At 38.1% G+C, this 17632-nt stretch overlaps 1 protein-coding gene across 3 annotated transcripts in view; it reads right to left on the reverse strand.

Moving 5' to 3' along the window:
* Positions 1–328: 328 nt before the first annotated feature.
* Positions 329–17632, reverse strand: part of TSPAN12 (tetraspanin 12) — a 66711-nt gene continuing 49407 nt past the window's right edge. For all 3 annotated transcript variants that reach the window (XM_027968759.3, XM_060414810.1, XM_004008009.6), the window contains exon 8: positions 329–1940. In XM_027968759.3, coding sequence (XP_027824560.1) covers positions 1635–1940 — 306 coding nt within the window. In that variant the 3' untranslated portion in view covers positions 329–1634. The remainder of the gene's footprint in view (positions 1941–17632) is intronic.

Raw genomic sequence — 17632 nt, forward strand, 5'->3', positions numbered from 1 at the left:
TGTATTCCTTAGGCTCATTTTCTTCAGAAAATTACTTTAAGAAACTGGGATATGAAAACATTGAGAAGGTAAATTGACATAAATGGGCATATTTTGTATTATATCAGACAACTACATTATTTATCATTTAGCTCAAAAAGAAAACTTGAAAAGTAAATGGGCATCTTTTTGTCATTTTTCAGTGAGATACATATTCTTACAGAGTAGCTTTGGGTTTTGGAGATAGTTATTATTACTTAATTCAACCATGTTGTCTCAGATTTTCCCCCTGGCTAATATTTTGAATGGTGAAAGTGATTATAAAGTATAAAAATTAGACTCAGGCAAATTTTTACTCTCTAGAAAATATTTATTGACACATTTTAATTTCCTTTCTATTTTCTGAGAAATATACATAATACACAAAATACAGTAAAATGCACTTTTCCCATTTCAAATAAATATAGTTTACTCTTGTAAAAAATTTAATAATCTGTGTAATTCACCACAGTATCTTAATCAGTGAAATAAGGCAAAGAAAACTTCTAGCTAAATTGTCACTTACTTTAAGATTCTCTTGGCTTTTTGCTAGAGAAAAGGAAAACTATTCTCTGTAGAATTATATTGAGACTTGGAGACTGCTGCTTCTAGTTTGGAGAAGGCAAAGATAAGTTCCTTTAGAAAGTGTTTAGTGTCAAAATGAGTCTCAGTTTGGCAGAAGGATAACATCCAGGTCTTTGCTGAATGAACTAAAGTTATATGTAAACTTTTTCTGTTAATACTTCCTAGAAACTAGACTGCATTCTGAATTATAATGATTCCTTTGTATCACATGAGTAATTTTTCAAAATTAGTGGTTAAGTATTTAAGTTAACACTATGTATGTAATATAAACCCAAGACAGAATGTTAAAGCTCTATTAACAGGAAAGGTTAAAATAATGGTGCTATACACTATGGATTTATCCTTTTCACAATTGTTATTCTTAATGTTATAAGAACTGAAATCTACTGAATTATACAGACTTAACACAGACTCATATACATATATATCCCTGATCAGTTTTAGACAATGTTATAGTTTGCTCTTGTAAGTAGTAAGAATATTTTTAGTAACCAGCAAAAATCGCATTTAGGTAGTCACCAATCTTCAGAGTGTACTTATGTATAATCTATTTCTCCTCAAAAGAATATATCACCAAGTAATAAAAGTCATTAGTACTGTCTAACTTCCTATGTTAGCAGTTATTTGGAACTTTATATACTAGTAAGCTTATGGAAGTAAATCAAACTTTACTGTAGCTCCAACTCCACCTAGCATGTTTCGGCACATTTACATGGATGCAGAAATGCTGGTCAAACACTGCCAAAGCATAAACCTCAAAGCATAACTGTGTTCAGTAAAAATCTTACACAGGCTTTAAAGTGGGTATTAGATCTGTCCAGCATTACAAAAGGTATCACCTATTGTCCACGTGGTGCTTTATCATATATGGAACTTTTCCCACTTCCTTTCAAAGAGTGGAACATTATGTGCTTGGGTATCCTTTTATGGCAACATTTTCATTTCTAAACATTTCTGAAACAGTTAAGTGTGTGTTCAAAAAATTCACAAGTCCAGTAAAATAAATTTGTGGTTTCCTTCTTTGACAGTCTCTATAATTCCTCCATCTCAAAATGTGTGTTAAAGCTGTTCGCCATGGATGTGTGTTCAAAGATCCTCGACAGGCTTGGTTTCAGCAGTTCCACTGAATGACAAGGCAGGTGCTGAGTGGTGTCGTTCTTCAGAGCCATCATTTGGTCTGTCCCAGGCTCCCGTCTGTCGTAGTAGAGAGCCCAGAGTAGAGTAATGGTGAGTATCATGGCCAGGATCTGTGTCACTCCAATGGAGATCCCCAGAAACCTCAGCACCTGCAGCTGTTTGGTTCCTCTCAAAAAGGAATACATTTTCTTCCCACAACCCTGTAAAAGAAATAATATGCTCAATATTCCTCTGACTGTGTTACAGAGGATCAAAATAGTGGAAAAAAAAAATCATCCATCAGTTAGTGGAACCAAACAACTTGAATTACAAACTTTTAAGATAGTGACTCTCAATAGGGAACCCTGTGAGCCACTGGATGGGAGATAGAGGTGTGCATTCTTTGAAAATAAATTTTAATTATTAAAATAACTGTCTTCTTGTTTCCTTCCCCAGATTCTATAAATAACTCAACTAAATCAAGGAAACCAAGGCTACTGAATCAGCCTATTGTTAATTTGTGCATTATAGTAGAGGAGAGGAATATATAATACATAATTCTTAAATTTCCAAAGACACTTATATGTAACTATACCCTAATAAGTCATTACTTTTAAGAAAGAAAAATCATGTAAAACTAGTCACAGACACATTTCAGTAACTACCTTTTCTGGTATACCATATAATGCAAATTAACAGCAAAACATTAGCAAAGTTTTATCAATTTCACCAAAAGTGAAGTTAAAATATTTATAAGTAATACTATTGATACTTAACACTGCTTTAATAAAATAACTTCTCTAGTCATCTTACCTAGTTAACACACACACACACACACACACACACACAGTGAGAAACCAAGACAGATGACACAAGACAATCACCGACATTCAAGTATTTTTCAAAGAGTTCCACTCAGGTTATTCATCAGAACCCATTTGCACTTATGCTTATATGTAATTCTAACATCCTTATATGACACCATATAGATCATGAACTTCAGAGCCAGAATTCTGAATTCAAATCCCTGCTCTGCTATGTATAAGCTTTGTGACTTTGGCCATGTTACTTAATCTCTCTGTGATTCAGTTTTCTTGTATGAAAACACGAATGATGATAGGGCCAGCCTGTTTGTGATCTTGGGAAAATTAAATGAACAAACACCATTAAACACCTAGAATGGGATCTCATATATAGTAAGAACTCAGTGGGGATCAGATTTATCTGGTATATCAGCCCACAGAAGATTAGAAAGCACAAATTAAAAGAGATGCAGAATCTGTGAAAAGCACGTATTAATGGACAAGTATGAGTACAACACTTTTTTAGAGAATAAAACACCAAAAGCATAGCATTGTATTCCCACTGAGTACTGATGAAATAATCCTTGCCCACCTGTAACAGCGAAGGTGGAGGTCACTGTTTCTCAAGACAGTGAAGTAACTATCCAAAATGATGTTTGCCACTGAGACTTTAGATCATGACTCTCCTCATGAAGCAAAAAAATCTTTAACATAGTTTGGAAAGAGGCGCACCAAAACTACTTATAAAGGTTTAGCTTCAGACATTTGGAAATTAACATCATTGCTAAGTAATGCAGCACAGATCATCATATCCATCTCCAAAGAAATTGATATAAAATGGCTTTGCATGGATGGTTTAGTTGACTCCTCAACTATGTTTTCAGTACTTAGTACAAAAATAGATCTTTAATGAATAAAGAACAATTAAAATAAATTCCACAATTAAAGGTAAACTACTCAAGAAATACATATGCTAATAATACAATCCTGTGAAATAAGTCAATTACTATTTGATTTTTACCTTTTCAGCAGTCTCTGGTGCTTAAATTTTACCCATATAGTTTTTCCCATTGGCATGTAAAGATCTCCCATCCCTTTAGACTAACTCACTCTAAGCTGAATAACTATGCAGAAAAGGTAATACTTTTTAATATGTGATTAAAACAAAGCAGAAATCAACTGTGCTTCATACTCTGGCATTCAGTAAAGTCTGTTTCAATTTTATTTTAAACAGCCACATATAGCAAAACAAAGATACAGTAAATTATATTATCTAGGATATTTGGGAATGTGATATATTAGATAACAGTGAATGTTCCAGAGTGGGAGGGGAACTTAGAAGTCAAAAAGTTCACCTTTTTAATTTGTAAAAATATGGCTAAAAAGCACTTCTAGAGTAACATCCACAAAACTGGCAGAAAAAGGACCTCTGAAAAGCCTCTCCCCCATTCAACTTTTTTTTGAACTCTGGAAATTAACCAAATGCTTGCAGCAATCTGAGGAGCATTTATTCAAGAGGAGCACCTGAATCTCAGTAAGAACAGCAAGCTTTGTGGCATTTTAATTTGCTTTACTCCCATACCCCTTCCCCAGCTCTGCAGGAGCCTTGAAAATAAACAGCCCACAATTATGGTAAAAATCAGTGGTCTGGCAGCCACCAAAGGCAACAGAAAAGGGTTGGAGCTCCTTCAAAGACCCACTGTCAGAGAACTGTCATTATTTGTCCTATCTGGTGGTTCCCTGAAAGAGATCACTAGCAAAGCTGTCTTTATTTGACTTGACTTGCAGTTCAACCTGGGCAACAGTCTTTTCCCTCTGGGGAGTATTTGTCAAAAGCATTCACAGGTAACTGCTCAGCACTGAGGCTGCCTGAGGCAGTGGATAATAGTTGCACACAATGGGCTAGTCAAAAGCCGAAGGGGAAAAACTGGAGAATGTGAAGTCCTTTGTGGTTTTGGCAAAGCTCTGACATATTTGTGGGGATCTAGAAAGTTACACATGTGAGTACGGTTATGCTCAATCCCAGGACTGTGCACAAGTTCAAGAAAGAACTAAGAAGGCCCTAAGATCTCACCTCTGGCTAATATTGATTGAGGCTCTATGCTTCCTCAGCAAAGTCTGGAAGACTTATTGATTCTGGGAATCTAAGGAAACCTCAGTGGCCACATCAAGAAAATGCAATAAAATATTAAGACAACCTAGGCTGTCATGAATGGGTTTGCATCCCAGTGAAAAAAGCTTTTCAGTTCCCCCTAAAAAAGTGGACATAGGATTGTATCATTACAGCTCATAGTCAGGACCTGGCCTCCTTAGAGATCACTGGACTGGAAGATTATCTCCATGTCAAGGAGGGTAAAGGTGGTTTATTCAAAGCAAAGGTCCTAGTTAGACTCCTCAATTTTTAATAAATAAATCAGCCCTATTACTTCCTCATTTAGTTTACAAAGATAAATCCCAAACTAGACAGAATGTAAGTATTTAGTTTAGTACTAAGTTTGTCATCAGAATTTATTAAATTATACCTTGTCCTTCTTTATCAAAAACCCCTCAAAAAGTGATGTTATCTACAGACTCTTTAAAATAAATAAAACCAATTGCCATCTCTAGGTACTTCAACTTATTATATCTAAATACCACACCAGACTACCAAATTCTGCCATGCTGCACTATATTAACCTGTGCCCTCACATATTATTTTCCACTGAAGTGTATTTCAATGATATTGAAAAACACCATAACAAATTACTCTATAAATTTTTTGAAAAATAATATTGAAGATATTTTCCTAGGTATTTTAGAGTGGTAGATATAAAACTGCACTTGAGAAAATACTTTAGAATTTTGCTCCCTTTGAAAAACTAGAATACATGCCCTCTAAACATTAAAATGATCCAGACGATTATGTGTCATTCCACCTGGGCTTTCAGAAAGCTCAAGGACAAATATGAAACACAACCACGGTAATCCCATTTGCCTTCACATCAAGCATGTCCAATTACTCTTTCTTTAATCCTGGCTTTCCACTGCTATTTATTTATTTTTCCCTTCCAGTTTTATTGAGTTATAATTCACACAGCACTGTGTAAGTTTAGGGCATACAACATAATTGGACTTACATATATCATGAAATGATTATCACAATAAGTTTACTGAATATCCATTGTCTCATATAGATACAAAAGAAAAGAAAAAGAAGAAACATTTTTATATTTAAGAGTTGTAATGAGAGCTCTTAGGATTTACTCTTTTATATATAACACACAGCAAAGTTAATTATATTAATCATGTTCTATATTACTTCTCTAGGACTTATTTACCTTTATGCAATAAATCAATCTTATTTTTATTATTCATCCATTGTGCCTTTTTGTTGTATGTTGCATTAAAAGATACAAGGTGTAAACATATAAATAAAGCACAAATCTCCCTACATTGCATATAATTTAATATTTCTTTGGTAATTCAGGAGGCACTGTAAAAACTTGCAGCCTATTAGGTATCATGCTGAATTTCAGAGAATTGCTTACACCATTACTTAAAGTTAAGGATTAACTTTCCAAATGAATATTCTTCTTCTTGAAAAGAGAGTATTTTTTTCAGATTTCTGTGTACAATATGATTGTCTGCCTCAGCCACTCTCTGAATTCTTCATAGAAACAACTCCAGGGTTTATGGCCTATTCTGCAACACCTTCTTCAAAGTAGTTCAGTCTGAATACAAGTTGTGAGCTTATTTTGAGCCAGCCAAATAATCATGAATAAGGTTCACACTTTTCAGTGTAAAGTTGGATTTTTTTGTTGAAAAGCAAGACACTAAGTCTAGAGAAGAAAAAATATAAATGTGTCTCTATATAATCTATTGTACTATTCACAGATATTTAGTTGCAAAAACAAACACTGTGGAGTGTTTGCTGTTGAGTGAGACAAAAGAGGAAACAGAAATGTTAGAGTTCAGAACTGCATTCCATTTCACAAAGACTCTTTTACTCACAATAGGAAAGAACTAGATTGCATTTATTTGCTTTTCTCAAAATAAAATACTGAGTTGATTTACCTTGAATATGTTTTCTTCCTAAATAAAGCCATGTTAGCACTGCATTAATAACCTCAGATAATTCAAAGGTATGGAATAAGACAAGCTGGCTAACCTACTTTGCTTGCTGCAATGTTAAAATTCTGGTCAACTGTAAATACAACACTACCTTTTTATCAGAGAGAAATCACTAATCCCTGTATTTCCTGGAATCTATCTGAAGGCATGTCAAGATGCCTTACTTCACTTGAGGAAATTATACACTTGAAATTATTCTCTGATCAAGCTCCAAAATGAGTTTCTAAAATTAGAACTCCTGTGGCTTTTCAGTACTCAATATTCACAGGCCACATCAAAAAATTAGGCAGACTTCTAATGTGCTTATGAAGATAAAGTATAAATAAAATCTAGGTGCCAATACACACCAGTAGATATCTTCATAACTGATTCTTCATAATAAACATAACTCCCAAGTTTGAGATGACAGTGTTAACTATCAGGTACAAATAAGTAACATTCAGTCCTATTTATTTTAAAATTGAAAAACTGAGTGACAGCAGTTCATGAGTTCATGAGCTTTAAAGAGGTTGGAGCAAAAGTTCTCCACTGATAATCATTAGCTCTGCAGGAAAATAAACCTGTCCTTAAAAAAAGTTAAACAGCAAGCAATAAAATTCACTACAGGATTTTCTGTTCTGTTAAGAGTAAAGTTACTCAAACCTATACACAGGAAATGCAGTAGAAAAAGTCTTCGTGTACCTCAAAACAAAACCACAGACCCTTGTATCTCATTTCATCTTCACAAGATCCCCATTAGAGAAGAAGAATCCTAAGTTTAAAAGACTACATTTATTGAACATCTGTCATTTTTACCAAAAATATGAGGGTGAAAGAGGAGAATGAAAAAGCTATCTTAAAGCTCAACATTATAAAAACTCAGATTATGGCATCCACTCCCATCACTTCATGGCTAATAGAAGGGGGAAAAGTGAAAGCAGTGAAAGATTTTATTTTCCTGGGCTCCAAAATCACCATAGATGGTGACTGCAGCCATGAAATTAAAAGATGCTTGCTCCTTGAAAGGAAAGCTATGACAAAGCTAGACAGCATGTTAAAAAGCAGAGACATCAGTCTGTGACAAAGATCAGTATAGTCAAAGTTATGGTTTTTCCAACAGTCATGTACAGATGTGAGAGTTGAACCATAAAAATGGCTGAGTGCCGAAGAATGGATGCTTTTGAATTGTGGTGCTGGAGAAGACTCTTCAGAGTCCCTTGGACAGCAAGGAGATCAAACCAGTCAATCCTAAAGGAAATCAACCCTGAATATTTATTGGAAGGACTGACGCTGAAGCTGAAGTTCCAGTACTTTGGCCACCTGATGTGAAGAGCCCTCTCACTGGGAAAAGACCCTGATGCTGGGAAAGGATGAAGACAAAAGGAAAAGGGAACTACAGAGGATGAGATGGGTAGACAGCATTGCTGACTCAATGCACATGATTCCACGCAAACTCCAGGAGACAGTGAAGGACAGAGGAGCCTGGTGTGCAAAGAGTTAGACACGACTTAGAGAGTGAACAACAAGTGTCAGAAAACCCAGAAGGTGGTATTCTCCCTAGGAAGGTAAGGTGCAGGGGCAGATGTTCACTGTCTGAGCAGAAAGTGTATAAATACAAACCGCTCATTAGACGTCATCTCTCACTGGGCCCTTTTGTCCACCTAAATGTTTGTCCTGAAGAACTGGAAAGATGTGAAAACAAAATGAGAAACCACATGAAGTCCCCAATGCCTTGGTCTAAAATCTACCTTCAGCCAACACAAATAGAACCAGAAAATGCATATTTTCCTGCCATTACTAGCAAAATTTAGGGCAATTTGGTTAGTTAAAAATCTAATCATAGGTCACTATTTTTTCTATTTACCCTAATAAATGTTAATAAATTCCTGTTATTATTGTCATTAGCTACCACCATGCATTGAAGATTTGTGTTTATTTCATGTCAAGTGATTTGCTAAGGGTTTATTAAGTAGCTTAATTTTTTTTTAATTATAATGAGGCAGACACTACTATTATCTCATTTAATGGATAAGGAAATTGAGGTTTAGAGGTGAAAAAAGTCTACAAACACTCAGCTTGCTCCTCACCATGTACTCCACATCTTGAAATTTTAGTGACTAATACAAGTATGGGCTTTCGAATCAAATAGATTGGAGTTCAGTCACTGACTAAGCTCTATGAAACTGGACTAGGGCACTGAACCTCATTGTGCCTCACCTTTCTTATCTGTAAAATGGATATAATGATACAGCACCTTCAAATAATTGTTATAGGGCTTATATATACATTTATATAATGTATATAAAATGCTTGCTCGGAGAGTTCTACATGTGACTCTATTTGAAAAACCCCATGTGTCCTTTTCAATCCCTAATTTACTTTAACTCTCAGCCATTACTGTAGTATATATTACAAACAGGCACTATTTGAAGGGTTATAAACATGCTAATTCACTCACATGAGATCGGTATTCTGGTTATCTTCATTTTAAAGGCAATAAAAATGAAGCACAGAGAGGTTAATCCAAAGAGTTTAGTTTGGAGCCTAGCCTAAACCTCTGAACCATGCTTCCTCACTAAGGAAAACTCATTCCTAGAATCCTCTCCTCCCTTGGCTTTCAGGAGACTGCTTTCCATTTCTTCTCTACCTACAACAGGTGTCTTCTCTGTCTTTAAGTATTGCCACTTCCCAGCTTCTGTCCTTTGCTGCATATTTTAAGCCATCTCTTTGTGTAGATTTACCTCCTCCTATGAATCTATTGCCTCCTGCATATTGATACCTTTGAACTGTGGTGTTGGAGAAGACTCTTGAGAGCCCCTTGGACTGCAAGGAGATCCAACCGGTCCATTCTGATGGAGATCAGCCCTGGGATTTCTTTGGAAGGAAGGATGCTAAAGCTGAAGCTCCAGTACTTTGGCCACCTCATGCGAAGAGTTGACTCATTGGAAAAGACTCGGATGATGGGAGGGATTGGGGGCAGGAGGAGAAGGGGACGACAGAGGATGAGATGGCTGGATGGCATCACTGACTCGATGGACATGAGTTTGGGTGAACTCCGGGAGTTGGTGATGGACAGGTAGGCCTGGCGTGCTGCGATTCATGGGGTCGCAAAGAGTCGGACATGACTGAGACTGAACTGACTGACTGACATATTGATAACACCTGGAAACTGTTAAGACATCCCACTTGCCCTAGTCTGTTCTCCACTCTTCCTAGCATAGCATTTTCTACAGGAACGTAGCCTCCTATCCAGAGACCACACTTACCAGCCTTCCTTGCTGCTAAGTACAGCCTTGTGAGCCAAGCAAATGCGTGCAGAGGTGCGGAGGGCGGAGCTTCACGCACTGGATGGTCCCCTTCCTACTTCCTCCTCCTCCCCACTACTGCAACTTGAGGAAAATAGGAGCAAATATGGAAGACAAGTGTTTAAAAAAGTGACACTGTCTAACTACCGAAGACCCCTGGGCAAACCTGTACAATAGGGCTGCCTGGCAGCCTGGACCAGCTGACTGATCTATGAGAGAGAAACAGAGTTCTACCTCATCCAAGCCATTGTATTTGGAGCTAGCACTTTCCTAAAGAGGGCACACAAAACCCAGATCTCTGGCTGAATTCTGTCTCCTGAGCTTCATACTTCCAGTGGGTTTCTGCACATGGAAGACCTGACAGGAACCTTAAGCTCAGCATTTCCAAAATGGAGCTAACCTAATTCTACTGCTCCCCTCCACAAATGACTTCTTCATCTCTCCAGAGTCCACGTCAATGTCAAGCATCCTTGTCCTCAGCTTCCCTGTCACTCACTGCCCCCACCCACCCCAGTCATCATTCTATTCATTCTCTCCCTTTAAATATCTTTCACATTCATTCCCTCCTTACCCTCCTCAATGGCACATCTGAACTCCAGCCCTTATAATCACTCACATGAATTACCTGCACAGTTCCCTGCCTGATTCTCTTCTCACCCAATCAAGACACAATTCTCACCTCCACTCAGACTCCACAAAGCCAACCTCATGATTTTTTTAAAGCATAAATTTAAAATTGTTACTTTGTGAGGTACCTTCTCAGGTCAAAATATTATTATGGCTTTCTATATCGGTACCTTCTAAAGGCAAAATTTGCAAGTCTCTACTAATAAAGCACAGGAGGAAAAATAAGTGGTTTGAATAGTGAATAGGTAACAGGAAACTCGCCAGTGACTGTACCGAGACAGAGAGAGAAAGGAAAGAAGGCATTTGTATACCCGAAGCAAAACCAGCAGAACAGTTCAAGATCTGATTAGATCAAGCAAAGCTTGAAGATAAAAGGGATTTCCACCCCCACCAAGCCCAAACTGGTCCTGCAAGGCTTGGATGATAAAACAGCTATCACCCCAGGTCCCAGTCAACCCGATCCCTGCCAGCAGTTAATGGAGGAGATAATGAAGTCAGCAGAGAGTCACGAGGGAGTGTCTTTGCTTTATATAAAGGAGCCCTGAGAACGGAACTTCTTGGGGATATTCCGTCTAAATAACCACAGAACTTGAAAAGCTTCCTGCCGTTCACCATTCAGGCAATTCTATGTGTGTTTATCTGAAAATGGCACGTCATCATTAATAAATCAGCATCCCATAACTACTCTGTCCTCAGCTTTGCTTTCCTAACAATGCCTCAAATTGGTGAATTTGTTTCTTTTCATCTGGCAACTACTCACAGACTTCAGGATAAAATACACGCATTAGCAGGACATATAGGGCTTTTCATAAGTCAGCGCCTGCTCTGTCCAGCCCTCCCCACGCCCCCTGTGCCCACGGGGCGGTCCTGCTTCTAGCTCTAATTCTGCACCATTGCCTCTGCTTGAAAAGTCCTTTAGGGACCCAAGCTACCCAAATGTTTTTCAGCAACTGGCTAACATTCACTTAGCTTTTAATAAGACTGGAGACCCAGTATCTACTACCCGCTCTGCGTGTTCTCACCCCACAACTCCATTATAAAGACAGTGGCAATGAAGAACCGCCCACCAGTGTCAGGCTTCTTCCCATGCCTCAGGTCAGGATCATCTCCTTCCCGCCTCTGTTTCTAGCCACTGACAGGAGGATCATTCCTTCACTGATTTAACCAATTTCACAGTAATGCAACTGGATGGTACCTGGCCAAGGTTCTAAGCTGTTACCTCTTCGTTCCTGCTTTGGGCTCCTTTTTTCAACAGTTGCCCCTAATTTTGTTTGTTTGGGGCATGGCAATTTACTTGGTCCTGAGAAGAATCCCACTAGGAGCACAACAGCAGGATAAGCTGGGAAAAAAATAATCCATCCCATACCTAGGTAGAGCTTGCCAGAAGGCCACACCCCCATTCCCCACCCTGTCCTTTTGTACCCACAACACTGTCATCCTTCTTCCTCTGGTTCAGAAGTGCTGACATAATATTTATGTGTGCAGGATGCTGTGTGTGCAAATCATAAACTTAAACCTCTATTAGTCAAAGCAGACACATAGTACTGACTCACCTTTCTAATTCTAACAAAAATGTTGACAGGAGAAGAGTATTGACAAAAAGAGTTGAGGGCTGAGATTACTGCCCCTCCCCAGAAAAAAATGTACGTAGATTATAAAATGAATATTTTCAGGGACAGCAGAACAGCAGAACAGTCTTCCAAAGCAGAACAGCAGAACAGTCTTCCAAAGAAGATGGGTGGGGCCAGGACCTCCAATCCGGAGAAGGCTGAATTCCTGACTCTCAGCTCACCGAAAGGTTAACACACAACTGGGAGAAAAACCTCAAAACAAGCCATCTCACATGATCACCATGCTTAGGGGAGCATCTCTGCAAGTCCGTTTACTTTCTGAGAGGACTGAGGACCTAGACACACCGTCATCATCTCAGTTCTTCTTCCTGCAAGTCTGGATTCAGAGAGGAAGACACATGCCCTTCATATCCACACCCCTCAGGCTTGTGCTTAGTCATGTCCAACTCTGCGACCCCATGAACCCAGCCGGACTCTTCTGTCCATGGGATTCTCCAGGCCAGACTACTGGAGTGGGTTGCCATTTCCTCCTCCAGGGGATCTTTCCGACCCAGGGATTGAACCCAAGACTCCTGCATCTCCTGCACTGCAGGCAGATTATTTTACCCCTAAACCACCGGGGAAGCCCTGCCCTCTTCTATCTCTCTATTTATATAGAGAAGTTTTCTGTCACTCAGAAAAGAAACAACCAACCATCTAAAGAGGAAGAAATGGTTTAGGGCAAAATTATTTGCCATAAAGGAAAGTATTAAGAATATTTGATATTCAAACCCAATACCACAGGGAACTTGTCAAGATTAAAGGTCTAAAGAAAAAGTGTCTAAATGGCACACAGCTTCGTGGAAACCAGCTCACTGTCTGGCCCTTACATAACCTCTGTGAATAACTAGTTTTCTGAAGAAGCAGTCCATCTCTGAACAGTTGTCTTTCTCCTAACTACAAAACAAAGGATTGTGTCTTTGGACGTATACTTTACTTGACTCTCTCTCCCTCTTGCTTATACATTTGAGTTGGTCCTTTTGAAATAGGGCCTGTTGTGAGCTTGTTTACATCCATCTCTTTTTCTTGAGGTGGCACGAAGAGGACAAAAATACTTTTTCAATTTTTTTTGAGGAGATGTTTTTGCTTCATTTTCTATCTGAGATAGCAAACACTGTAACTATTCCCTACAACTGTGGTTCTTCACACTTTTAGGTATATTGTCTTTTCCCAAGAAAAGCTGATGAAAGCTATGGATACCAGTCGCTAAAAAAATGCATGCAAATATAAAAAACAATTACAACAGTATCACTTTTCTCTTGAAGCCCATCCAAGAGCTGGGCTTGGGGTCAGGTCCCTGGGCAAGGAGTAAGAAGTCCCTATTTCACCCAGACTTTTAATTTTACAAGCCTTCTTTAGTCTTTTTTCTCTCTTCTTATTCTCCGGTCAAGTCTAGAGCTCTAGTAGCTGACAAGATGGAAAACTCAGCAGGGGAGATAAGGAAGAGATGCAGCTTAGTCCTGTATTTTACCAACTTAAACACTGATGTTTCACTGAAGCCAAGTCTCACACCTAGTATTTAGAGAGTGTGATTACATTAAAAATCAAATTAGAGGGTAGGAAGTAGCCAGGAATCCATAGCCCAGCCACCTCCAGGTTGAAGGAGGGGTAGCTTTTACACTTGCAGTTTTCTGGGCAAAAAAGATACTCTTCAGAAGATCTTTGCCAGGCTGAATCTTTGTCACCAACTGGGCCAGGTTCAAATGTCATCCCCTAAGAGAACCTGTTCCTAAACAGCCTGTCTTAAGTAATTCCTTCATAGGGCTTCCCTGATAGTTCAGTTGGTAAAGAATCTACCTGCAATGCAGGAGACCCTGATTTAGTTCCTGGGTCAGGAAGATCCACTGGAGAAGGGATAGGCTACCCACTCCAGTATTCTTGGGCTTCCCTTCTGGCTCAGCTCGTAAAAAATCTGCCTGCAATGCAGGCAGCTGAGTTCAATCCCTGGGTTGGGGAGACCCTGGGGAAGGGAAAGGCTACCCATTCTACTACAGTCCATGGGGTCACAAAGAGTTGGATACGACTGAGTGACTTTCACTTCACTTTCACCAAGAAAGTCATTCTTTAGCACATGGCCCTGTTCAGAGTCTTCAAAGTGCTTTTCACCACTTGAAATGATCTTTTATAGCTATTTTTTTCTTGTTAAATGTCTATCTAGAATATAAGTTATACTGCAGGAGAACTTTTTGTCTCCAACATTCTCCACTTTATCTCCAGCATTCATAACAGCACTTGGAAACCAGTAAGCAACATTTTTGAATGAATGAATGGGACAGAACCAAATTGATGTTCAGAGATATTTTCATCTGTGAATTTTTGAATGTATACTTTTATACAAGTGGATAGCTCATTACGGATATTTGAGGAGCTGTGTGCCAAACCAAACAATACCTCTGATAAAAATGTTTTTAAAATGTGTGATTACTGCTCTATTTCCACTTTGTCATTTTTCACAGATTTCAAATATGTCATAAAATATTATTGGGTCAGGGACCATGCAGGCCACCAGATGGTTCAGAATGATTTATTTCCTTGATTTCAGACTGCTGAAGAAAGATTGCAGGAAGAAAGTCAGTTCTTATCTCTAAGCTTACAGAATATGAAAGATAAAAGGGACCTTGAAGTTCATCTCGTCCGGATTCACTCTTAATTTAAAAATCCATTCTACTCACCAATGACATAGTTATCTGACCTTGACTTTAATATTTTTAGTGATGAGACACTCACTGTTTTACAAGAGAACCTTTATCACAATTGGACGGATTTTGATGAGCAAGGTCTTCCTTCTATTGATTCAAAATTTCCTTCCTGTAACTTCTGGCCCTTGGAGCAACAATGAATAAGTCTAGTTCCTGTTCGGAATGATGAACTTTGAAATATTAGGAGACATCAAAATATCTCTTTTTAGTACTTACTATTTCAGAATAAATTTCCTGAATACCAATAGCTGTTCCTCACTTGTTTACCCTTTTAGACCCCTCATAGTTCAGGTGGATGATCTCTGGGAACACTGCAATTAGGAAACATGTTCTCCAGGGCAGAAAGGAATTAACTCTTATTTTAATGATGGATTTAACTGTATCTGTGCCATAAAGCTACTAAGTTATCTACTTTTGTAAGTCAGCTATACATATAATTATGTGCTATATCATTATCAATATCAGCATCTGTTATTAATTATAAAATGCAAAAGCAGATTACTCTGATATAATGAACCTCTATCTCTGCTGGAAGTCTGTCTACAGAACATCTCAGAACTGATAATGTCAGCTTGCTTTTGAAAGTCTTTGATGAAAATATGAAAAAAACTTTTAAAATAATATGGATCATCAATTTGCCCATGCACAATAGTGTAGCTCTTTTTAATCTTAAAATTCATGTAACAGCAATTATAGACATCCTGAAGTAAAGCACCATTAAAATACTACCAGCAAAAGTGAATTGCCTTTTTAAACCAAAAATTTTCATTATTTAATTAATTGTTTCTCAACTAAGCAACAAAATTGAGGGGAATCTGTCCATATTCAGATTTTGTGGGAAGATATGGCAAATTCATCCATGTTTTGTCATTCTCAAGGATCAATATTGGTTATAATCATGTTACTAGTATTAATCGCTAAAGAAGGTAGAAGTTATATACGTAGCCCCCAAATTTTCCATATTGACTTCCTACTCCTAAGAATTAACAAATGTATTAGATTAAGTTCACACTAGGAACAATGATAGGTTTCAATCCATATGTGTACATTCACATCTATTCTGTTATCATCTGGGGCTTTTTATGGATTTTGGTTTCGGATTTTGTTCTGCAATTTTTTTTTTTTATCCCAAGAGGCAGCACTCCCTGGGGCTCACATTCCAATAAGTAAATGTCTGTCTATAATCATCTGTTTTGCTTTTTTTAAAAAACCTAGTGGTGGGTTATAATGTTTTTGAATATCCACAATTATATCTGCATTTACTATTATCTTAGAAATATTTAGCACAACCTCCTGTTTTATGAAATCAACAAGACTTTAACTATTGAGAACTTAGGTGACCATCCCTACTACAGATACCAACCAATATTCAGCTTTCACCCCCCAAAAAAGATGTAGCATATCACTGAGGAACTCAAGAAACACTGAACAAATAATTCTTTGTTCAATATATCTTGTATATTCTTTTCATTCAAAGCCAAAATGCTACTAAGCATAATATGCTTAAAATGATAACATCTAAACACAATGCTTCCCAGTAGTGTGGGGCATGACTACAAGTATTTTGATTATTCTTTAAAATAAACAACCTGAGTTATTCCGCTGTTTCAACAGTTCTCAGCCCCTCCAAATTCATATGTTAAGGCCTTAATCCCCAGAACCTCAGAATGTGGTCTTATTTGAAAAGAGAGTCTCTGCAGACAGAGTTAGTTAAGATGAGGTCATAGCGGGGAAGGATGGGCCCCTGGTCCAGTGTGATTGGTGTCCTTATGAAAAAGGGAAACTTGGAGACAAATGCAAACAGGGATACTGCCATGTAAAGATAAAAGCGGAGACGTGGGTGATGCTTCTACAAGCCAAGGAATGCCAGTGGTGGACAGCAAACCACCAGAAACTGAGGGAAAGGCACAGGACAGATGTTTCCTCACAGGCATCAGAAGGAACCAACCTTGCTGACACCTTCATCTCCGACATACAGCCTTTAGAACTGTGAGTCAATAAATGTTTTGTTTGAGCTACTCCCACTGCAGAACTTTCTTACCTTAGGAAGACGAACACAATTCTGAATCTCTTAAAAATATTTGGCACTTCTCTCTGTGGCGTGTCTTCAGAACCCAAATAGCTTTATTTTGGATATCTTAAATGTGACATAGCCTTGTCCTCTCAGCTGAATTTTTTAACAGCCAAAAGTTACTCATATTTAAGATATGTATGCGATGAAGCACTTGTGTGGGTAATCCAGCATCTTTTTCAAATTTGTTAATTTACACTATAAATTAATAAAACATTTTCTCTTTGTGTATCTTTACAACTGACTTTAGCAGATGCCCTAAAAGGTGTTTGGAACAATAATAGTATTTCCAGGGAAAAACAGATACATGTTGTGTGTGTATATCATATTATGAATGGTGTCACTTGTTATTTTTATGTTAAGATGATTTGTGGTACCCAGATGCTTGACTGTGAGGTATCTGGGAAATGAGCCCAGCCCATCAGCTGGAGCAGCTTCCCGGCATCTGATTTACATTTTGAGCCTCCATTCTAGATCAAGACTACAAAACCTTCTGTAAAGATGTTTATATCTGTGTGGTCCTACATAGGAACTGTTAGTCCCAAGTAGCTGTGGAGTACTTGGTGGCTAGTTCTGTGGCTAATGCAACTGAGCAAATGCAATTTTTATTTGGTTTAATTTTAATTGAAATAGGAACATGTAGCTATTGGCTGGTAAGGAATCCACTTGCAATGCAGGAGACCTGGGTTCGATCCCTGGGTAGGGAAGA

Source organism: Ovis aries, chromosome 4 (genome assembly GCF_016772045.2).
Source record: "Ovis aries strain OAR_USU_Benz2616 breed Rambouillet chromosome 4, ARS-UI_Ramb_v3.0, whole genome shotgun sequence".
NCBI lineage: Eukaryota > Metazoa > Chordata > Mammalia > Artiodactyla > Bovidae > Ovis > Ovis aries.